Genomic DNA, 24,681 nt, shown 5'->3' with positions numbered 1-24,681 from the left:
AGAAAAGGCCTACAACTCCCAGCATTCCCCAGCCAGCAAAGTAGGCCTTTTCTCTGTCTAAACGTGCATAGGATTGCGCTCTCAGAAATGCATATAAATCCCTCTTGTGTGTGTTCCTTTCAGCTGAACTGGTAAGGAGCCTTCCAGAAGTGGAGGTTGAGCCACTGCCCAAGCCAGTAGTTCAAGCCTTTGCTGCTCAGTTTGAAACATCCATCTCAAAGGCTTCAGACATCCCTGAAGCAGACCTCTCAGGAGTGGATCCTAAAGTTGTGACAAGCCTAATGCCATTTCAGAGGGAAGGTGTGAAGTAAGTCAAGTCTAAAGCTTTCTGAAAACGAGTCCTTTGCTATAAGTTTTGGCAGATTGAGTGTCGTTGACCTTTCACCCAACTGTCTCATTCTACCAGACAATCTGGAAAAGGTAACTTGAATCTCATGCTATTGGGCCCAGATTGTCCCAACAACAGGGAACTCCCAGGGTCGATATCATGGCATACGAAAACAAAGCTGTTTATGGGTGACAAATAAGTAATGGATCCCTATGGTTGTTGCTAGATACTGATCTGTTTTAGAAAATGAAATTTGCCATTCTCAGCAACAACTGCACTGTGAATTACCTCTGTTAATAATGTGATTATCATTGTCAGTCCTGTCTGCATTTAATTTCTTCACTGCTTACAATTCTTCACTCCCTCCCCCACCATATGTACTGTATACAAACCTGATATTCTCCATGAAAGCTTATGCCAGAATAAATTGGTTAGTCTTTAAGGTGCCACAGGACCCTTTGTTTTTATTGCAATAGACTAACATGGCTACCCTCTGAAAATTCTCAGGAAGCAGGGTCTTGTACCAGATTCAAGACTTTGTACAGTGTAATGTGCATGCAAATTCACATCATCTTGATCACTAACCATTTCTGCTAGCTACTCCTTTCTCATGTAGGAATGACTGAGTCTGCTGCATTTCCCACTGCGTAAAGGGTTTATTAGTAATCACTCTGGTAATTGGGACCTTTTTAAGGCATCCTTCACTGCCCATGAGTGCTGAGCTTCTTTAGTTCAAAGGCTTTTTGCTAAACAGACTGAAATATATTTACATGGAAGCTTTATTTCTGCTTGCCTAGTCTTTGTTCAAGAGTCATATATGAGTCTGAAGATCTGAAATTGAAACTGAAAGCTCCTTTTGGAGACATGAACAAGTGATTTTTGCAAGGGGGAGGGGACAGTGGTGATATTTCACTTGGAACCACATTTATTGAATTTTATTGTAGAAATGGAAGCAATAACCATCGGTCTCCTCTTTTTTTCCCCCTTTGGTCTTCAGTTTTGCCATCTCCAAAGAAGGCCGCTTGCTACTTGCAGATGACATGGGCTTAGGAAAAACTATCCAGGCAATCTGCATTGCTGCATATTATCAAAAAGAGTGGCCACTGCTGGTGGTAGCCCCTTCCTCAGTGAGATATACATGGGCAGAGGTAATGTCTGTATTTTCAGAGCTTCTTTGTAGTCATCTGCCTTGGTTAGTTTCTAAATCCTGAGAGAGAAAGTTTCCAACATTCAATGCAGGCAGAAACAAGGCAATGAGAGTGGAAAAAAACATCACTTTGTATTAGCTCTCAACCCGATAAAACTACAGGAGCTCTGTTGGGCGCAATCCTATGCAGATAGGCAGCTGCCTCTGAACTTGGAGGCAGGTGCCTATCCAATGCAGGAGCAGGAGAAGCACGGAGGGGATTGTTCCCTCCATGCTTCTCCTGCCCTGCATTTTCAGCTGTCTAGCCACAGGAGGGCTGAGCAGGGGAGGAGGCTGCTGTACGACACATTGGAATGCCCCCCGGGAACACCCCATTTTGGCTGCTCTGCGCTCCTCTTTCAAGCGCGGAGCACAGGGCTTTTCCACACTGCCTGTGAGGCAGTGCAGAAGTGGGGGAAGGTCAGTTCTCAGAAAACGAGATATCCTATGACCGTCTAGCTGTTAAGCAGTGGCCATAGGATTGCTCCCAGTCCATGTCTTTCATACTCATTCACTGTTCCAAAAGATATGTAAGAATAGAGAAGATGGAGCTCAGAGCAGGTCCTGTTTAGGGATGAAAATGGACTTAGGAAAGTAGATCGAGATTACTCGTCTCTTAGGGTGCAGTCCTAAAGCCCGCCAAAGGCTGGCTTAAGTACTCTTGGATTCAGTGAAACTGCTGCATGGCCTGTGGAGAGGTGGGCCTGCCAGGATGACCACAATTCTGCCACCAAAGACCTCTCTGTTTGCCCATGGAAGGTTCTGCAGGCGTATATGTCCCGCCAGTGTGTTCTGCCCACAATGGAGGAATGGGCCATTTTGGGGCACGTCAGGGGTGGATCAGCATATGGGATGGGTGGAGTGGGGGAGAAGAACACCTCCCCACCACCAAAATAAGGCAAAGCCATCCCACCACCTCTTGCCCTGGCTGCAGCGAGCTGGTAGGAATTAGGAAGTTGTGGTAACTCTGCCACAGAATTCCCCCCACCCCCAACCACACACATACAAGCTGTCTTATACATAAATCTTCGCTGAGTACAGAGGGGCAAACTTTCCCACTTGCTCATAGGAACTGCTTTCATATAATTGCCCTGACCAATTGTCATGCAGCAGCAGGGTGGATAAAAGCCTTACAAAAATTTTAACAGATTTTTCTTGTTTTAAAACTATATTTAGTATATTTTCAAGGAGACTGGTTTTCTATGCTGCTTTTAGTGTTGTTTTTTGTGGAGAGGATGGCTTGTAAATGTCTAAATAGGTAAGTATAATGATTTGTAAGATGGGGATTAAGAAAGCCAACAGCCCTGTGAGACCCCTCTGGTCTATATATCTTGTTCACTAATGTCCATTTGTGATCCCAACATCTGTTTTTATCTTAGGAGTGACAGTAAATAGACCAGAGCACCGCTTGCTCTAACAGGTGGAGGCCCTCCACGCCATCATATGTGACTACTATTTACAGATGAGCCCCATAGCTAAGCATGCTGGACTCCTTGCCCTTTGGCAGATACATTAGCAGTCTGGGCTCCAAGCTTGCTGCCTGAAACAACACGATAGGGGCATCTACCTGTGAGTGGATCTACTCACAAATGTCCTCCCTATGCTGTCATTTCAAGCAGCTGTCTCACAAGGGGCAATATTCCTAGCATGATGCCTTGTCCAATTTAGTTCTCAATGAGGTGTTTCTTAGCTGTGCTATTTCAGACTTCAGGGGAGGGGGTCTTTTGGTGAGGGAAAGATTCCTATATTAGAAAACTGGCATGTCAGAGCTGAGGCTAGGCTAGAACCCTATCCCCTGACATACCACTTTTCTATGTGCTAGGATTTGTTTAATTTTTTGGATGGAAGAATGTTCAGTGATGTGAGCCCCAATCTGTAAACTGAAGTGGTACAGCCCAGACATAGGTTGGATCACTTCTGTGAAAATGAGGCCATTGGGAGGAGTATCATAGGACAAGTGAATAGCTCTTTAAGGAGATATTTGTTTCCAGGTGGGAAAACCTGGGAATTGAGTCCCAAACCAGGCATGGGACACATTCTATGAAAAATAGGTGTTGCAGATGCAGTGGTAGCCTCAGTTCCTCAGATAGACATTTGAAATAATATTGGCTGACTTCAGGTGTGTGCTGTTGGGATGAATGTGATTAAGGATTGCATAGCTCTTTGCAGACTTTTAAAAAATAGCTGTATTTGGTTATTTGATGGTCATTTTTGCAAGGTTGCTGTAAGCTTTACGCCATTTAGATACAAAAAGCATGTTTTCCACTCATCTTTCTTTCTTTCTTTCTTTCTTTCTTTTGCTCGCTCGCTCGCTGCTTCAGGCTTTCCACAGGTGGCTTCCTTCCTTAAGCCCCAACACCATCAGTGTCATAGCAACAGGCAAGGACTGCCTAATGGCAAGATTGATCAACATTGTCAGTTTTGACCTTCTCAGCAAGATGGAGAAGCAGCTCAAAACCACCTTCCCAGTTGTGATTGTTGTAAGTAGGGCACCCTACTGGGGAGAGCAGGTGGCACAGATTTTGATGGGCTGGTCAAAGGCAGAGATAGGAGACGTGTTCAGCAAGGGGGCATATTAGACAGCCTCGTGGAATGGAAGGATCGTACTCTGGATAATTTGTACATAAAGATTGTCTGAATTGAATGCATGTCACTCTGGGTCATGTGCTATTAATTGCATAGTAGGATGTTAGAAATGGCTACTCTTCTAATGTTTGGATGAATATCTCCTGTTAATCAGCATTTGAGCTTATACTGTTCAACGATTATAGCAGAGTTTTGCTTACAAATGCATTGTTGAGAACAGCAATCAGTTTTGGGAAATTCTCATATTTTTGGTAACATGGAAGTTCTTGTCTAGCCAGCTGCAGTGGAGGGTGAGAAAGAGTTCTGTTGTATTGTTTATCCTACATTTTAGAAGTAATGAGTTGGCCATTCAAGACCATCTCATAGAAATCATGCCTTCAAGCCTTGTGACTTCATTGTCTGTCTCCTAGTCCTGAAGGGCCATCTCATTACTCATAACAAGGTCTTATTTGGTTTTGGTTTGTTTGTTTAGGGGTTTTAAGATGGGGCCATCACCATTTTCTCATTCCTTTGGCAACAATGAGGTCTAGGTAATTCATTGTTTCTTTAAAAAAAACTTGGATTCTCCTGATGGCAGTAAGATCTCCCTAAAGTGCTCCAGTGACCACATGTGGTTCACCTCTGCTTGGGAGTGGTTGACAGCATCTTTTTTGCTGGAATTTGTACATGTTTTGTTGCTGGAAGTGAGGCAGTGGCCTGGGAATTTTAAACTCTGCTTCAGGTTCATGAGAACGAACTGTAGAGAGCTTCAGGCTTGCGTGCTCCCCTCTCCCCACCTTCTTGGCGCAGAAGAGGAGTAGAACAAAACCTTCCATTTTTTGTTTTGAATAAACCACAGATTCATGTTATGCCCAAACTCAGTATACTGTGGTTTATTCTAAATATGGTTAGTTTAAACAAATCAGGATCAAACCATGGTTTTATATCCTGGTTTGTTAACTGGCTGCAGTTAGAATAAATCAGGATTTCTGGAATTCAGATGTAACTGGAACCTTTGTTTCATTCATAACCAAAACTGGAAGCTTCCAATCTCCTCCCCTTGTGCACAAAGTAAGGTAGTGGTGATTGGGAAAGCATAAGTGCCTGAGACTCACCACTCATTCACATATCACTAAACCACAGTTTAGCATTATGTCTGAACTGGGCCAGTATAGCTGCTTTTCTTTAAACTTGCTCCAGAATCCCTGTTTGTTTGTTTGTTTTTTGCAAAAGTCCCTTGTTGACAACATGGTTCACATTTCTGACACTTCAGCTGTCTACATTTACTTGGAGACAAGTCCTCCTGATCTCAGCAGAAACTCACTTTCAAGTAAATGTGTTCTGGGTCACAGCCAAATGTTTTCTGCTCAGTTGAGTGCACCTGATGTAGATGCCCAAAGCACCTGGATCAATTAAACTCTTGAATCCAAGAAACCTATTAGATATTATCCTCACTGATACAAATGTACCTATCAATTATGTTACCCTTTACTCTTCAGGAGTAGTATGCTCCCTGAGAAATCTTTTGCACTAGTGTGCAATGTCCTGTCAGGGAGTCAGAGGTGAAAGGGTCTGAGTAATTCAGCACTTCCATTTTTTTGTCTATGAAATGTTGGCCTGTGAAGTCTACTACCTGCTGGGAAAAACAGTTCAAAAGCCCTACTCAGCCATGAAGCTCACTGGATAATTTGGGGCCAGTCACTATATCTCAGCCTAGCCCAACCTAGTGCCTTACAAATGTTCTAGACTCCAGCTCCTATCAGCCCCAGCCCACATGGTGAGAGGTCAGGAGTGGTGGGAGTTGCAGTCCTAAACTTTTGGAGGACACCAGGTTGGGAAAGGCTGGTCTAACCTATCTCACAGGCTTGTTGTGAGGATAACGTGGCGGGAAAGATAGGATAAAGATAAATAAATGTGGCATAGTGGGAGAGAAAAGATCAGGTTGTGCAAAGAGAAGATACAATCATGTTGTTTTAAGCAATGCCAGCTCCTAGTTTTTGAGGGCCTTTGGGCAAGACATCCTCAATGGGCCCCTCCCTCAGTAACTCTGCCTTCTCACCACCATTGTCACCAGCGGCTTTTGCTCCTCATCCTCTTTCTCATCATTGCTACCGCTTGCTTGCTTGACAGGCAGAGAACCACTGAGCAATGGCATCTAGTGCTCTCCTTCTCACACCCGCTATTGTCTGGGCCAGAGGGAGAGGCAGGTGAACAAGCAAGTTGCAGGGGTGACCAGGAGGACCAAGTCCAGGGGGCTCTTGCCATGGGGCCCTTGCTGGGGTGAGGGCCCTTGGCAAGTGCTCGACCATGCCTACCCTTGACACCAGCCCTAGCTTTAAGAGATGCACTGATTTCATTTTGTGCATGGAGTCTGGCAAGTATCTGTTTCCCTACCACCTGTCAGGAGCGCCCTAGCTGCCTCTTACAGTCCCCTCCAATAGCCAACTCAAGACACAGACGACGAGGATTCTTTTCAAGGCTTTATTCCTTTATTATTTAATGACTCTTACAGATACTAATCACTAGCGACTAGGCAAGGAACTGTACTGGGGTAGATAGCAGAGTAGCCTAAGACTCTGAACTTATGGGCTATGGAGAGGTCCTCCCTCTTACCCTTGGGTCCTTGGGACGCGACCATTGTTTTAGCGCCAAACGAGCAGAGTGCCTCCTTTCGGCGCCCTCCATCTGTCGCCTCTCCCTGCATCTGCACCGAGCGTCCAGCAAGCCCCCCTCCACCGCTCTCTCACTGCCAGGGTCACTGTCTCTCTCAGGAATGCTGGCAGGAGGAATCTCTGCCAGCTGCTGTGCTTGTGAGAGATGAGTGAGCTCCTCTCCCACAGATTGCTGTTCCTCCTCAGAATCAGAACTGCTCTGGGGCTCTACGGGCTCAGTTTCCACCCTGACACCACTTCATGTAACATATCTGATTTGGACTGGCAGTAATTTGGACATGACAGTAAACCATAGTTTAGTGCAAAGTTTAGTACCACTGTGCCGTCCTAACTCCCTTTGGCTAAGAGCATGGGTTGTGTGTAGGAATGTACTTTTAGCCAGCCCAGGCCGAAACAGAACTTCTGTATAGCTTACACACTGTATCTTGACTTACAAACAAAAGGCCTTCTCATCTTCCATAAAATGTAAGTAAAGGACACGGGCAACTTCTGGTCCCCCAGATATTTTGGCCTACAGCTCTCATCATTATTGGCTGTGCTGGCTAGGGCCGATGGGAGTTGTAGGCCAAAACATCTGGACAGCCACATGTTGCTTGTCCCTGGTTTAGCACTACATGAATGAAACTTGGGTTTGTGTCCTCCCGCATTCCCTTTCACTAACCCGAACCAAACTAGGCTTTACCAAGGAGACCTGTGATTAGATTTTCTATCTTCTTTTTTTTTAATATTGAAATGTAGTAGGGAGGCTGCCAATTTCCTTGGAGCAACAGTGGGGAGCATGTGGTGGGAGGCGATATTTAACCTCCCACCCCCACCCCAAGTGCCATTTTCTCCAACCACAATGGCTCTTCCAGGCTGCTGTTTGTCCTACTGCGGAAAAATATACCTGTGTGCGGACAAGTATAACTGATTGAGAAAATGATGTGAAGGAACCGTGCTGTCCATGCCATTGCTCCAAAGCAATTGGCTGGCTGCCCCCTCCCCCCTGTGGCTGCATACTAGTAAAAAAAAAAAAAATTTGAAGTAGATGCAGATCTCTTGTATAAATGTGTAGCTTGGCCCTCATTCATGTACTTGCTGGCTGTGTTTCAGAATTCAGATCCTGTGTTTCAGATCAAATAGCCCTACAGGGTGTTCTGTTTCCCCACTTCTCTCTTCAGTTTTCCCTCAGCTGGTTATTAGCATAACCTTATTGCTAACCAAGATTGAGAAAGCAGTATCTTACAGTTGAAGGGGGTATATTATTCTCTCTATGCATGGCTGCTTACTCGACCAAATGCAACAAGATGAACACATTCCCTGGGAGGGTGCCAATTTCCTCAGTGTCCTGAAGCTCAGCCTTATAACAGCAATGGAGAGAGAGCTCATTGCAGGAGGGGATCTCTCAAATGGTAGGTTATTATCTACCTGGCGAGCCTTTAACAGCAAACCAGTTGGTTCCTAATTAGATTTCCTCCTTTGTGATGTTTTTCATTAACCCCTGCATTGGGTGGGGAGTTAGTGCAGCATGGGACTAACAATTATCTCAATTTAGGAGGAGGATGTGCAATGGCAAAAGAATATCAAAAGTGAAAATGGTTTTTCTTCCTCTCCCTCCACTTGCTTGGCTGTGATTGTTGATAGGAAAGCACAACCTTGTTGCGATCTTTCTCAGTAACTTCCATTTGAAAGATGCAATCCTATCCTGTGTTGTGTCAGTTTTGCACCCAGAATGTTTCTGTGCCCGTTGAGTCCTGTTTTAAAATCTTATCTAGAGTAGTACACACAAAACATCAGGACTGTTTAATTGCCTGTAGATTGCTTGGCTGTGGGTCAAAATGTCACTCTCTCTCCCTACTTTTTCCTGTTTCAGGATGAATCTCATTTTCTTAAGAATCGGAAAACTGCTCGATGCCGGGCTGCAATGCCTCTCCTGAAGGTATAGTTTTGAAAATGGGACCCTTTACTTTTAGGTGCTACATATGCAAGATGTTTGTGTGTGTGTGTGTGTGTGTGTGTGTGTGTGCACAAGAATGATGGAAACTGATTGGAAGGCTCATAGGATTTTGCTAGGGCCTACAGTGATGTATTGACAAGCCAGGAGTTATACGAAAGCCCACACTGAGTGACATAATGAAATGGTCCCTGCTCTGAAGCCTCTTCTCAACAAACCCTGCTGGTGTTACCATAGTCAATCCAGCAGGATTCTGATTTCAGAAGGGGTGAAACAGTGTGAACAGCAGTAGATTTTTCCCCCCTGATTCTCAATTGATTGATGTGCTGCTTCATTATGACCCAAGATTGTTACCTGGGTGCAAGCCATGTCAAGTCTTTGCTCAGTTGATTCTCCTGCAAGTGAGACTTAATAATTATGGAAGGGTGAATTCTGTCTGAGGTATCTGAGATGGGAAGGCCATGTGGACTTTAATGTGGTGTGATGTCTTTGTAATTGGCATTTGCAAATATACATTCTGATAACACAGATTATTGAGCAAAAAGGTAACGTCACCAATGTGGTACTGCAATTAAAGTTTTGTTTTGCTTTCTGCATGAGCAGGGGGTGGTTTGCACAGTAAATGCACTGTTTCCTTAGTTCTGTTTTGCCTTGTGCATGATTGTAGGTGGTGGTGTTTAGTAAATGCACATTTATTGTGAACAACACTTGTGGAATTTGTGCTTCTGGCTCATGGATATTCCATCTCCTAGCACTTCCTTGCAGTATTTTGTAACTGACAAAGGGCTATCCTTCCCCAGACTGTGCACCTCTACTATTGTGAATGCTGTGTGGAAAGCAGTTGTGTATCTATTGTCTGTTTATTATCATTCACAATAAACAGCACAGCCCCTTCTTCCATGCCCATGCTGTTTTTTGTGGACGTCTGCTTATTCCTTTTCTGGCTGTATATTGCCGTGTTGCGCAGAGAACAGGTGTACTGCACAATGACTTCATGAGACTTTAGTAGTCCTTTTATGTGTGGTTGGGTGTTCCCCACATTTAAAAGCAAATTTAGTTCTCCCCACCCCCATTATATTGCAGCTGGTATATCATGCTATTAGTAGTGGATTAGGCTTTGTCAAGAGAATTGCACAAAGGGGCTTAAGCTTACATTGTTTTATCATGCAAAATGGCCATTATAGTTGCACAATCCTTGTGATGACCTACAGCCATTTAGAATTTTCCTCTAAAATTGTAGCCTGGGCAATTCATTTGTAACCTTTGCTCCCTGCTCTGATTCCCCTCTTTCCACTCCATATTATACCTTCTTGCTGGTACAGCAGGGTTGCATTAGTGTTAAATGGTCGAGGATGTCAGTAAGAACCCCTACTGGACTGGACAAAAAGCCCACCTGGTTCACCATTCCACTTCCAGGAGTGGCCAGCTAGATGCTTCTGGGATACTTGCTTACAAGCTAAATTTGCTTTTAAAGGCAACAGCCTTCCCTTATGGTTTGTCCTTAGCATCTCACATTGAGAAATACACTGCCTCTGAACATGGAAGTTCCATTTAGGTATCATGGTAGGTTTGAAAGATCTATCCTCCATGCTTTTACCTCCACCCCCTAATGAACATATGAAGTTGCCCTATGCCAGGGGGGTTGAACTTCTTTCAGCCAGAGGGGCGAATTCCATTTTGGAGAAGCTCTTGAGGGCTGCATTCCAGTGCTGGATGGAGTCAAGGGCAAAAGGGGCAGGGCCCAAAACACCAGCATAGTTTAGCGTAAAGGTCTTCCTGCCAGCAACTAAGCCTTAGGAGAGGCACTTCAACCTTTTAGAATGGGGGGGTGGGGGGATGTGTGCAAAAGCTGGGAAACCACCAAAAGATCAGTGGCTGGGGAAAGGGCGTGGCCATCTGGGGAACCCTGGGCAGGCTGGATTTGGCTCCCAGGCCTGAGATTCTGCACCCCTTCCCTCTATCTAGTCAGGCCCTTGACTAGTCCAGGCCAGTTCTGTCTACTTTGACAGCATGTCTCCTAGGTTCCCAGTCTACGATTCCTGAGATTCTTTTATTGGAGTGGAGCATATTGTCTGCTAATGAGCTACAGCACCTACTTACCAGCATAGTGGTAAAGTGACAGTGGCTCTTGCAGTAACTAATAGACAAGAATTGTCCCTAGCACTAGAGCAGGATGCCGGGCAGTTTTACCGCCACTTGGGAGTATTGCACCCAGTAAAGCACCCGATCCAGTGCTGTATTGTCTCTACCCAACAGAGCCCATGATAGGGTTCTCTTACAGACACCCATCCAACTTTCATGCACTCTGAATTGAACCTCTTCTTTAAAAAGAGGTCAACAATCTGCCGTAGTATTGTCTTCCTAGGTTATTTGAATGTTAACACTCATGTCCTTCTTGAGGCACCTGAATGGAGACTTCCACAGCTGTCAGTTTCCAAGCTTTATAGGCTTGTTTGTGTTTTTATGTAGTAGTCTAGTTTTTGCATGCAGAAACCAGAATAGGCAGAAAAAAATAAAAATAAAGAGGGGGCAAAAAAATGAGACAAATGTCTGTAATTGTCTTGGCATCAGACAGCCAGATGGGACATATCTAAGCTTTTAATCCTGTCCCTCCACCCCCACACCTAGATATGATATTGAACGCATCAAGGACTCAATCCATGTTGTCTGGGGAATGCTGGGAGTTGTAGTACTTCTTCTGTCTAAACATGCATAGGATTGTGCCCTAAGTGAACCAAATCAGGCAATTTTGCTTTCCTGTCATTTAAGCTTCACTTTATAGCAGCATGCATGAAATAAGTTCAAAAATCATAATAGTAAAAGCTTGGTTTAAATGCTTTGCTGAATAAAATCAAGACAAATACATAATTGTTAATTATTCCGAAGTGTCCAAGATGTTGAGATATTAAGCGTCTTAGGATATTAATGAATTCCAGATCACAGAGTCAGTTTCAAAGTAATGTTTTCAAGTGAAGCTGCCCTGAAGAATAATGATCTGTCTTTATTTGCTATAAATATTGATATGTCAGTAACCATCATCAATTAAGTTGATTTATCCTGAGGTTAATAGTTATTCTTCCATGGGTATTTAATATAGATCTCAAAAATATGATTTTCTGGTGTGTAATGTGAAAATCCTTAAGATGGCTTGGATGAAGGATATAAAATCAATAATGGATTAATATGGAGCCTTTAAGTTTCATATTCATTCTGAAATTCTGTTGAAGATCAGGTCTGAATATTGTATTTTGGTGGGGGGAAAGTAGGTATCATTAGAATATTAAAAGCTTTGGCTTAATCTTTGATATCATTTAGGCATCGATAGCTTTTTAAGATAAAGTGGCATTTTTTACAATCCATTTTTTGCTTTCGTATATAAATTGCTGAGGAAATTACTTTAGGGCAGTGATGTATGGAATCTTCAAGTAGGCCCATGTATAAAACATGGGGCTAAAGTCTGAAATTCCATGAGTTTTAAAAGTAATTATTCATAGAAGTGTTCCTTGTGTTTCCACTGTGGCACCCTAAATCCTGCTGGGAAAGCTGTTGCTGCTCTATTACCTTGGGACTGCATGCATGGGAGTTATGAACCTATAATATGGATCGAGAAGTACCACCTCCCAAATTTCCAAATTAGTCTGATTAGTTCTGAGTGGACTGTTAACATCAGGAGTGCTTGGGACTGCAGGTTCTACAGTTCTGGTCTGACAGCAGCCTCCATCCTAAAAAGCACACATAGGTATGGTAGTTTTGCCATGCTTTTATAGACATAGCTTCCAGATCTCCTAGGCCAGGGGTGGGAAACATGTGGCCCTACATATGTTTTAGTCTACAACTCCCAGCAGCTCTAGGAGGCATAGCCAGTGGTGAGGGATGATGGGAGTTGTAGGCGAAAACATCTGGAGGGCCACAAGTTGCCCATGTCCTTTGTTTGCATTTGTATTGAAGACAGGAAGGTCTTTTGTTTGTGAGTCAGGACATACTGTGTGAGCTCTAGATAAGCTCCATTTTGGCCTGGGCTGGCTAAAACTGCAGTCCTACACACTCCACGTTCGTGGCTGGAGGGGGTTAGGATGGCATGGTGGTACCTCTGGCCTTTGCTGGCAGAGAGGAGTGTTGCAGAGAGGCAGGGGCTCCTTTGTGGTGGAGGTCCCCACTGTGGAAAAGTTGCCTCTGGTGGTTCTCCCGCTGGTGGTAGCAGGCAGCCCCAAAATGGGGTGTTCTGTGAGCCTGGCAAATGTGAGGAGGAGCTGGCAGGGCTGGAGATGAGGCGGTGCAGATTCCCACCTCATTGCACTCCACCGACCCCACTGAGGATTGCCCTGTAAAATCCTTACTGCCCCAGGTATGTAGGAGGTAATCCTAGTTCTCATTGAAGTTGTCAGGCTGTGTCTGGTCGAATACTCCTGCATACCTCAACATAAAAATCCACATAGAAAACCATGTGCCAAGAGAAAGGATTCTGTTTTGCAGAGCTCAGTGGGGATGGTGACAGATTCCAAAGTAGACACCTGTTGCTACTTTAAAAGCTCTGAAAAAAGAAAACTGACATCTGTTCAACTTGCCTGTGTGTAAGGAACACGATCATGTGAGCCTTAAACCTGTAGTTTGAAGTGGTACAGCCCAGACATAGGTTGACTACCTCAGCGAGAACTAGGCCAGAGGTACTCGCATGTTGCTATCCCATTGAGGAATCTATTTAGTGACACGCTTTTGAGAACAAATCACATTTTCTGGAACCCATAATGTGGGTATAAAAGCTTGTATACCCAATCGCTAACACTTTGCTAACCCTCTAAGCTTCCAGCAACAGGCTTATTTACTTGGTCTACTTCAGGTTTCTTGTAGGTGTCCTCTTAATGGCTTTGTGTCCACAGTGGACTATGCAGAGCTGAAGCTGCCTTGCCATAAGTCATCCTGCAATAGAGACTCTGGGTACGTATTGTTTAGGACAGTTTGTCCCATAGGGCAGAGTGTTTACTTTTGGGGACCTACAAATCTCCTGCCTCAAGATGCTGTAGTGCTAAGGGGTTCTTCATATGTTGGATAATGCAGGTTTCACCATGTGTTGCCCCTCTCTTCCCTTAATGTTTGAAGGGAGAAAGTGTATTTGACATGCTGTGCATGTGTGGGAGTTTAACTTTTCCTGTAGCACATGAACTGGCCCTGTTTATTCAAAATTTACATAAAAATTAGACTAGCAACAAAAGAACAATGAAAAAACACCTGCTGAAATGAAGCTGAGATTGTTCACTAGACCCAGTGTTGCTTCTTGGAAGTGATCTCCCTACTTAATGAAATATCTATTTTTCCAGAGCCAAAGCAGAAGGTGGTCTCAGTGGGACACTGGTTAGGATTGGAAGAAGTTCTGAACATTGTTATTCCATAATTGTTATGTGGGTGGGCTACTTGTTCAGAGAACCAGCATGGATATGGATCATGAGCTTAATGGATGGAGAGCTATGTCTTTTAAAATGCACTTTATTGGCAATCATTTAACAAAACTTGCATGAGAATGGTGAACCCCAGTGCAGTATTAGCCATGCTGCAGTACTGCAGTGCCGTGTTGTGCAATCTCCAGTATATTCAGGCTAAAATTCAGTGGATGCACTTATCTTCCACTGTAATGTGAGAAGTTGCATCTGTTGAATTTGTCTTTCTCACAGCTTTTAAAATGGCAGCAGGCTTGGAATATGGTCAATGTGCCCTATGGAATTATGCTAGTGATGTTACGACCACATTTTTGAAGGTGAGTTAGCAGCCTTGGTTCATCTCTGGAAACCACAAATAGCATGGATGCCTTTTTTTGTATGTTGCATTCAAGCAAGATGTCGTCATCCTTTAAAAAAAAAATTGCCTGGAAACAGAGAAACTGGAAACCTAGTGCTTGCAGTTTTTCCTGGTGTGAAGGGAATCTCTTTCATTATACTAGGTAAACAGGATATTTTGGGTGTCTTTAAAAAAATGTAGTGCCCTTTTTGTAAGAATTACTTTGATTTTGAGAAAGAAATGTAGTTGTAAAAATCTAGTCCTCAAAATAGTTTTCTCTTTCTTCCTTTTTATGTTTAGGAACTTGTGATACCCTTGTTTTCTGCAAGCATTTAAAGTAAAAACATTTTGAACTAGTTGGAAGTAATCATAATTAGTATACTTTAAATTATTTCGAGCAGTGAGTTTCTAACCTTAAAACTTATTCCAAAGTTATAATGGACTTGAATTACAATGCTGTTTTATGACAGAAATAAAATTTCCAAAACGTACAGATACTGTCTTCCCACTGGTCCTGTTTCCTTCTCACTCAAAAAGCAAAGGCTTCTGCATTGAAATTACCATCAGGTATTTCCATTTTGTGTCAGGAAGGGCAACACACACTTTAAATGTTAAACAGCTGACAAGGGCAGAATAAGAAGGAATTGGGAGGATGGTTATAATTGTATATCCAGCACGATGTGCATTTAAATAATAGCCATCATGCCAAGCAAGTCAGGCGGCATACTTCAGGCCACCTGCTGTGAAAATCATTTAAAAACCCAGTAAATCATTTGTATGAGAATAAGGCACTTTTGCATGTTCAATGAATTTTATTTTCTAGCGTGTTCCCCATCAATCCTCCTGCACTTCGAAGCTGTTGGATATCCAATGGAGAGGCCAGAATATTGTCTCATTGGCTCTGCATTTGAATGTATATATAATTCTTGAATTTCTTTTTGTGAAGCCTCTGTCTTTTCTTTTACCACAATCAAATGTTCTTATTGCATGAATTGCAGCACTGATACTCAGGGAAGCATCACCTTTGCTAGCAGCATTGTCCTGCTAGAGAGAATTGTATCCCTTGAGATTCCAATTAAGACTACAATATTTCTGTGGTCATAGAATCATAGAATAGTAGGGTTGGAAGGGGACTACAAGACCATTGAGTCCAACCCCCTGCTCAGTGCAGGAATCCAAGTCAGAGCATCCCTGACAGATGGCTGTCCAGCCTCATCTTGAATGCCTCCGGTGTGGGAGAGCCCACCACCTCCCTAGGTCATTGGCTCCATTGTCGTATTGCTCTAACAGTCAGGAAGGTTTTCCTGATGTTCAGCTGGAATCTGGCTTCCTGCAACTTGAGCCCATGATTCTGTGTCCTTCACTCTGGGATGATCAAGAAGAGATCCTGGCCTTCCTGACAGCCTTTCAGGTACTTGAAGAGCACTATCGTATCTCCCCTCAGTCTTCTCTTCTCAAGGCTAAACATGCCCAGTTCTTTTAGTCTCTCCTCATAGGGCTTTGTTTCCAGTCCCCTGATCATCTTTGTTGCCCTCCTCTGAACCCTCTCCAGCTTGTCTGCATCCTTCTAAAAGTGTGGTGCCCAGAACTGGACACAGTACTCCAGATGAGGCCTAACCAGTGCTGAGTAGAGGGGAACTAGTTCTTTATGGGATTTGGAAGCTATACATCTATTAATACAGCCCAAAATAGCATTTGCCTTTTTTGCAGCCACATCACATTGTTGGCTCATCTTCAGCTTGTGATCAACATCAATTCCAAGATCCTTCTCACTTGTAGTGTTGTTGAGCCACATATTCCCCATCTTGTAATTGTGCATTTGGTTTCTTTTTCCTAGGTGCAGAACTTGGCATTTGTCCCTATTAAATTTCATTCTGTTGTTTTCTGCCCAGCACTCCAGCCTATCAAGTTCACTTTGAATTTTGTTTCTGTCTTCCAAGGTATTAGCTATCCCTCCCAATGTTGTGTCATCTGCAAATTTGTTCAGCGTTCCCTGCACCTCCTCCTCCAAGTCATTAATAAAAATGTTGAAGAGCATTAGGCCCAGGACTAAGCCCTGCAGTATTCCACTCGTTACTTCTCCCCAGTTTGAGAAGATCCCATTGATAAGCACTCTTTGAGTACAATCCTGTAGCCAGCTGTGGATCCACCAGATCGTTGTTTCATCTAGCCCACTTTGAGCTAGTTTGCTCATCAGGATATCATGGGGCACTTTGTCGAAAGCTTTGCTGAAGTCGAGGTATATTATGTCCACAGCATTCCTGCAGTTCACAAGGGAGGTTACCTGATCAAAAATGGAGATCAGATTCGTCTGGCAGGATTTGTTCTTGACAAATCCATGTTGGCTTCGAGTAATCACTGCATTGTTTTCAAGGTGCTTACAGATGGATCGCTTTATAATCTGCTCCAGAATTTTCCCAGGGATTGATGTCAAACTGACTGATCTGTAGGTCCCAGCTTCCTCCTTTTTGCCCTTTTTGAAGATACAGAACATTAGCCCTCCTCCAATCATCTGGCACTTCACCCATCCTCCATGATTTCTCAAAGAGAATAGACAGTGGTTCTGAGGGTTCTTCTGCTAGTTCCTTTATTACTCTAGGATGCAGTTCATCTGGCCCTGGTGATTAAGAGATTCAAAGTAATTAGGTGTTCCTTGACCATATGCCTGTCAATCTCAAGCTGCAATCCTGCCCCTTCAGCCTGTACTTCGCCTTTGCCAGGAGGGCCATAGACCTTCTTTTGGAAGAAGACTGAGCCAAAGTAGGAATTGAGCACTTCTGCCTTTTCCTTGTCATCTGTGATCATTTTCCCATCCTTCTTTAATAGCTGAACCACCATTTCTTTCCTCTGTCTGTTACTCTGCACATATCTGAAGAAAGCCTTTCTGTTGCTTTTAGCATCCCTCGCTAACCTCAGCTTGTTCTAACCTTTAGCCTTCTTGATGCCATCCCTGCAATTCTGTGCTACCTGACTGTACTCTTCCTTTGTAGCTTGGCCTTCTTTCCACTTCCTATATGTGTCCTTTTTTTTGTTTTCAGGTCATCTCTAAGCTTGTTGTGAAGCCACATTGGCTTCTTCTGTTGTCTTCCACCTTTTCTTTTTTTTGTAATTGTTTGTAATTGTGCCTTTAGACTTTTCTTTTTAAAAACTCCCACCCATCTTGGACTCCTTTTCTCATTAGAGTCACTTGCCATGGGATCTTACTTATCATTGTTCTGAGTTTATTCAAATCGGCTTTCCTAAAATCCAGGGTACGCGTTTGACTACACTCGGCTTTTGCTTCCCTTAGAACCAAGAACTCAAGTACAACATGGTTGCTTTCCCCCAGAGTTCCTGTAACTGATACTTTACCCACTAAGTCATCTCTGTTGGTTAGGATCAAGTCAAGGATAGCCGGTCCTCTAGTTTCTTCCTCTACTTTCTGTAGGAGGAAATTATCAGCACCACAAGTCAGGAATCTCTTGGAGGGACCATGTTTTGCAGAATTTGTCTCCCAACAAATATCGGGGAAATTGAAGTCCCCCATTACTACTACATCATGCTTCCTTGAAACCTGGCAATTTGCTTTTCAAAAGTTTCATCCTCGTCTTCTCTTAGATTTGGTGGCTGGTAGTAGACTCCAACCGCCATGTTCCTTTTATTCTTTGCTCCATTTATTTCAACCCAGATGCTCTTGATGGGGCTACCAAGCTCATCCTCCTGTATTTCTGTGCAGAGATATGTATTTTTAACATATAGTGCAACTCCACCTCCCTTTCTGTTCCTCCTGTTCTTTTTGAAGAAGTTATATCCTGATCATCCAGTCTAACTCCTGTTACTGGCAGGTTCAGAGCCAGGAACTGGGAAATGAGAGTGACTTGCCTCAGGCCCCCTGATGGATCCTTCCCCAATTTGTGCCATCCAGACGTGTTGGATGTCGACTTCTATCAGCCCCAGCCAGCATGGCCAATGGTCAGGAATGCTGGGAGTTGTCATCGAAAACATCTGGAGGGCACCTGGTTGGGGAAGGCTGCCCTAGTGAGTTGCCAGCAGAGGCGAGACGATTTGGGTCACAGCTCACTCTCTTTCCCCAGTGTGCTACCTTAGCTCTGTTCATCAGTACCATGTTTACCCATGTTTACCCAGATGTTGTTTTCTATTCTGTGCTTGGGATGGTCACCATGTAATTCACCTTCTATAATCTTTACACCCCTTAGGCCGCCAAACGAGTAATCTTGCTATCGGGGACCCCTGCCATGTCCCGCCCTGCAGAGCTGTATACGCAGATTGTGGCCGTCAGACCATCCTCCTTCTCTCAGTTTCATGCTTTTGGGCTCCGCTACTGTGACGCTAAGCAGGTAATTTGGACATGGGGATCTATAGTAAGAAGGGTAGAAAGAAGGAAATAAGACTCTGGCTTTAGCTTGTCTCTTCCTCCCTAACTTTTGGGGGTTGGAACAAAAAAGGAGAAGAGGTTAACTATGCCTAACTCACTCCCCCAAATATCATCCTCCACAATCTCTATGGATAGCTAAATGTATGAATATTTATTTATCTGTAGTATTTCTATACCACCTTTCCAAGGTGGCATACAGCAAATCAAATACCCCCCATAATAACATAAAAACATCTACACTAAAACCATATGTCTTAAATCACCATATTAAAACAACATTAAAACCACTAGGAGCAAGTTTAAAAGCCAAATGGAAATAATGTATCTTAACTCCTTCTCAAAATGTGAGGCAGTGGGGACCAATCTTAACTCTGAAGGGAGATCAATCCACAGCTTGGGAGCAATGCCATAGAAAGCTCTGTCACACCATCTGCAAGTGATGGTGTCCTCAAAAGGGGATTCTCCTGCAGGAAAGATACCTGAAGTCATTCTGACCCAAAGTGCTCAAAAAGACAGTTAAACATTGTTCTGGATCCAGAAGATAGAAATTGCCATAATAAAAGTGGGATATTCTTAATATAAATAGTATTGTCTTGGTTAAACAAAAAAACCCCTCAGACTTGAACCCCTCCGTTTAAAAGATACTCCATTTAAAAGGAATTGATTTAGCTTCATGGCAGAAAGCCACAAATCTCTTGCAAATGCAATAAGCAAAGATACAGAATTAGTTTATTTGTTTAAAATCCAGCTCCTTGGCACTTCCTGCTTGTAAAAAAAAGTGCAACAAATGAAATGTCACCTGTTCATTTATGAACCAAATTTTGCACACACAAAAAATAGATGCTCTGGAGCTAGTTTTCAAAGTAGTTGATGTTAATAGTGAGCATTAAAAGATGGGAAAGTGGACTTAAATTGGCACAGATACTTAACTGGGAAAGGTTCAGGAACTTCTCTTAAGTATTTAATGAAGTAACTCCTTCAGCCGAGAGCAGCTGCAAGTAAAAAAAAAGCAGCTTCTTGGCTTTGATGTGTTATATCCTAGGGCAGGGGTGGGCAGACTTCAGGTTTGTGGGATCTACTTTGTTTTTTTGTGTTTTTTTTGTTAATAGAACCCTGAGGACCATCAGGATGGTTCGTGGCTCAGTGGTAGAACACCTGCTTTACATGCAGTAGGCCCCAGATTCAATCCTTGGCTTCTCCAGGTAGAAATGCTGCTGTCTGAAACCCCCTAGAGCTGCCGCTAATCAGCATGAACAATACTGGGCTAGATGGGCCAATGGTCCTAGGGATACAGGCCATGTGTGTGTTTTAGCCAGTGTCGTTGATGGCACTGAATGTTGATGGCATGCTGGTTAGGCTTTGAGGCTCTATTTGAGTTAGAATTGCCAACAGGGCTCTGAATAGACTGCAGTTCTGTGGGGGTACAGAGAAGCACAGAATCTGCTCTTGGGCACAGAATTCCGTTTTCCGAGCAGCTCCACTTCCATTGAAAAGCAAGTCCTTATGGTGTTGAAAGTGCCCTTGAAAGTGCATGGGCCAGGCCTGGCAAAATCTGAAAAGCCAGAAAGGGGAGTGAACTAGTGCTTGGGTGAGGCTTCCGTTCTCTACATAGCTCCTGGCCCCTCCCTGTGACTTGTAAAATAGTTTTAAAAGTGCAGAATGAGTGATGTAAAATGATAGAAAATATGCAAAATTGCATAACTTATACAGGTTGCAGAATTAATGTTTTCTCTGTGTAGTGTTTGGATTGCCTGGGTGTGGAATGTGAGGTATATATGTTCCTGATTTGCCACTCTTACGCTGCTATTCTGAGAATGTTAAATGTACTTAAGTTCCAGCATCCATGAGAGGTACTTCCAAACAGAGTGCTGCTAGTGCTACCAATCCCCTCCCCCCAAGGGCATGAAATGGCTTCATTTGGAGTAATGAATCTCAAGTAGACACCAAATACAAATACTAATTGTACGTTGTTTATCACACAAAGACTCAGGCTATAGTATCGTTTGAGTTTTTGGATTTCCAGCAGACCTTGTCAAATATTTCTCAGCACTTATATATGCTAGAACCTTACATTTTTATATATATGAAATATTCAAATAATGTTCTGTTATCAGATTCCCAGTGCATAAATCACGGGGGTGAGCAACTTGTAGCTCTCCAGATGTTTTGGCTTATAACTTCCATCAGCCATAGTCAGCATAGCCAATGATGAGGGACGATGGGGGCTGTAGGGCAAAATATCTGGAGGTCCACATGTTGGTCACCCCTGGCATAGAGGAGGAGGAGGAGGAGAAGGATTTGCACCCTGCTTTTGCAGTCATAAATAAAACTTGATTAAAACAATAATAAAACAAATGCATTAAAGCACAATTACAAAATAGAACAATAACGGACTAAAAACAATATCCAGCCCAATGGACCCGCTTACACACCAAAGGTCTGGTTGAATAAAAAGGTCTTTGTCTGCCCGCGGAAGGAGTATAAGCACACCTCTAGCAAGGGCTTTAATATTGATGCTAATGACAATGTAAATGTTGATGCTCCCTATTGCATGTCGATTTCAGCGACCTTGGGGGTGGGATTACTCTGGATCATCCAATCTCGGCGAGCTGAAACTGTTGCTGGAAGAATCCATTATGATCCGTCGCCTGAAATCTGACGTGCTTTCTCAGCTTCCCACAAAGCAGCGCAAAGTAGTGGTGGTGGCTCCGGAAGGTATTAATGCAAGGGCCAAGGCTGAGTTGACAGCAGCTGCAAAGGAAATGGCAAAGGGTTATAAGAATGTGAGTTGGAAATACTGTAGGGCAAGACTATGGCTGCATTTAGCCAAAATACGGTTTGCTTGTTATGTCTGAGCTTACCCTGGTTTGTGAGTGACTGTCGACCCAGAATATCAGACCACAGTTTGTGCTGTGGCTTGCTGTTATATCTGAATTCAGCAAACCATTGACTAAACCACAGTTACATTTGTTGTTCCACATCAAGAGGCTGCTGCATCATGGAGATGGGAGTGAACTAATGAATGTCAAAAGCTGGGTGCTGAGGTGATAGAAAACAGGAGCAGACCATCAGCATTTAACTGCGGTTTGCCCATTGTATATTTGGAAGCTCCAACTGCTTAACTATGGTTAGCACAAACCATGGGTTGGCATCTTAACTGAGCCTCTGTCTGTATGGCTGTAGTTACAATGCACTGGGTGGAAGGGTGGTTCTGTCTACATGGGTTTGCTACTGGCCCAGATGGTTGGCAGGAAGCACTTTGGAACCAGTGTTTGCTGTGCAGTCTTCATAGGTGGCTTCCTTTTTTAGCATGGTTGTGTCTTCACGGGACTGGTGGGATGGGAGGAATCTACTTAAGATATGCTGGGGGTAACGTCAGTCAAGCACAGGGGAGATGGCAAATACCTCAGGATAAAACCTGTGTATCCCACAGTAGGTTCTTCCAGACACCAGGCAGAAGCCCTTTAGTTAGATCCATTTCACACATTATACAAAGACTAACCTGGGTTTGCCATCATGTGTATACTTGCCAGACAGCTAGAGCCAATCACTGCTCATTGATGGATCAACTTTTGTATGATAGATGTGTTTGCTGCATTGGTATGTGACATTTTAGGGGTACACCTAAAAATGTAATGTGTGAAGTGGTCCAAATCTACCTTATACAGTAGGTCTCTGCTAGATTTGGAATTAAAGGATTTATCAAAGAGCGTTTAGCCAAAGAGGGAATTCTTTCTGCTAAGCCTTCTTCAAGTTCCCAGCACCTCTTTTAGTTTCTATGTGGGAGGGGCTATAGCTCAGTGGTGGAGCACCTGCTATTCATGCAGAAGATCCCAGGTTCAATCCTTGGCATCTGCAGGTAGGACTGGAAAAAGTGTGATGTTGGGCAATATGGTGCTTGGGAAGATATTTGGGGACAATAAGCAAGAGGACCTAGGAGTTACTGTCCTAGCTAATGGCAGCTAACTGCTCCTAGTGTCTGGCACACTGTCGTTCCTAGTGGGATTTCACAGGTTTTCTTATAAGTATTATTAGACTTCGCAAAAACTGCCAGGTTTGGGGGAGGAGAATTGGGGTTTATAGATTCCATAGGGCTGTGCCTTTTTTCTTTTAAAGGACAGCATTCTATACGTTTCCTGAACTGGACGTGTTGGCAGCAACAGACATTTTGTAACTAGCTGCACCCAAAAGGAGGATAGGTTAGGGTGATATTTAATTTCTGTTGGACTGATGGGAATATGCAAACGCAAAACCTTTTCACCTTTGAAAAATGGTCCAATAAAAGGATATTGTGTTAGCCCTCTCATCATCTGAGCTACCAGCAACAATTCTCCAGACATCACTGACAGGTTTTTCAAATACTTGTTTGCAGAAAAAGGAAGAGAAGGAAGCTCTCATTCTCTTTTACAATAGGACTGCAGAAGCCAAAATCCACTGTATCATGTAAGTTGCTGTTTCGGAGTAGAATGTGACCTACCTTTCCACTATGGTGGAAAGGACACGGCAAGATAAGACTGCAGCAAAATCAAGCATAGGAAAAATGTTACTTAAAACACTTAAGCATTTTAGCAGTGATCTCTGTACTGAACTAGCCTGGCGAATTTATTACAGATGTCCTCAGAGTGAGAAGTTAAGATTAGTACCGTAAAATTCCCCAGTACTGAGGTTTGGGATGATGGTTTTGCTGAAAATTAACAAGTTCTAATTGTTCTCATTTTTATTTAAAATTTATTAATCAATTTTCTACAAGGTGATGTACAGACCATCAATAGAAAATAATGATGATGATGATGATGATAAATTGTTCATTTTGACATGTTATATGTTTATTGCATTTGTAAAAACTCCTGGTCTTTATATTCCTGGAAAAAATTTTCTAGTTCGCATGATCTCAAGCACATGTGAGATGTAGGCCCCAGGAACTGGGGGTTTGGCTGAATAGCCCATTTCCCAAATAAAATAAAAAGTTAAGAACCACTGGCTTAGCATGGCATATGCTTCTGGAACAACAGTCATATTTGTGTCTGCGTTTTCTCTCCCTTCTCTCTAAATACAGAGAATATATCCTAGATTTATTGGAAAGTGGAAGAGAAAAATTTCTGGTATTTGCTCATCACAAACTAATTCTGGATGGAATCACTGAAGAGCTGGAGAAAAAGGTAAATATCCTACTACATTTATTATTACACTTTGTCCAGGACTTTGAAATCCCAGTTCTTTTATCATGAACATTTTGGACTGGTTGGCACGATCGAACAGCCCGCTGTGGCTTATTTAAGCCATGCTGGGCTGCAGTGCATGGTGGCAGCCATTTTGAATATGCAAGCTGAGGCTTGTCATGTCGTCCAAACCTGAGGACTGTGGGTTAGGCAAGGGTTGTTTACCCCTCTCGGCATATGCCAGTATATGCCACGGCTCACCATGGCTTAAACAAGCCATTGTAGGCAGCAATAATCATGCAACCTGGGTCAATATGAAGATGCCAAGCACTATTCTTGATGATGGGTAGAACTTCATTCTGTACATGTTTGCACTGCCACCATGTCTTGTTTTTTCCTGAATCCAGAAAGTACAGACTTACCATAGGGATTTATAAACGTGGACTAAACCAATCAACAACAGGAGAAATTAAATACATGAAAAAGAATCTTCCAGCTGTCAGATCTCATATTATGAATCAATATCATGTCATGAACTAAGGTTTTTAAAAGCTAAGTGGTTAAAATGAACAGGTCTGAAAACCTGACCCGTATAAAGCCATGTGCTAATGCGATGTGTGCAAGAAGATATGAAGAGCAGCAAGAATGTATTTTTAAAACTGATTTATCAGCACTTTTTGCACTGGACAGCCAT

The 24,681-nt window shown here is 43.2% G+C and overlaps 1 protein-coding gene across 5 annotated transcripts in view; it reads left to right on the top strand.

Moving 5' to 3' along the window:
* Positions 1–24,681, top strand: part of SMARCAL1 (SNF2 related chromatin remodeling annealing helicase 1) — a 46,612-nt gene that overhangs the window by 10,159 nt on the left and 11,772 nt on the right. For 2 of the 5 annotated variants that reach the window (XM_084806443.1, XM_084806454.1), the window contains exons 8-16: positions 124–307; positions 1,326–1,476; positions 3,836–3,994; positions 8,604–8,669; positions 15,277–15,366; positions 18,650–18,790; positions 21,393–21,611; positions 23,201–23,271; positions 23,885–23,987. In XM_084806443.1, coding sequence (XP_084662569.1) covers positions 124–307; positions 1,326–1,476; positions 3,836–3,994; positions 8,604–8,669; positions 15,277–15,366; positions 18,650–18,790; positions 21,393–21,611; positions 23,201–23,271; positions 23,885–23,987 — 1,184 coding nt within the window. Of the gene's footprint in view, positions 1–123; positions 308–1,325; positions 1,477–3,835; positions 3,995–8,603; positions 8,670–15,276; positions 15,367–18,649; positions 18,791–19,937; positions 20,031–21,392; positions 21,612–23,200; positions 23,272–23,884; positions 23,988–24,681 lie in introns of all 5 variants that reach the window. The other 3 variants (XM_084806465.1, XM_084806474.1, XM_084806432.1) reach the window with 2 other exon arrangements.

The sequence above is a fragment of the Heloderma suspectum genome, chromosome 1 (genome assembly GCF_057233095.1).
Source record: "Heloderma suspectum isolate Gila_16-S chromosome 1, 16-S_ref, whole genome shotgun sequence".
Taxonomy (NCBI): Eukaryota; Metazoa; Chordata; class Lepidosauria; order Squamata; family Helodermatidae; genus Heloderma; species Heloderma suspectum.
Note: the sequence above shows the minus strand (reverse complement) of the source record. Positions and strands in the feature narration are given on the sequence as shown.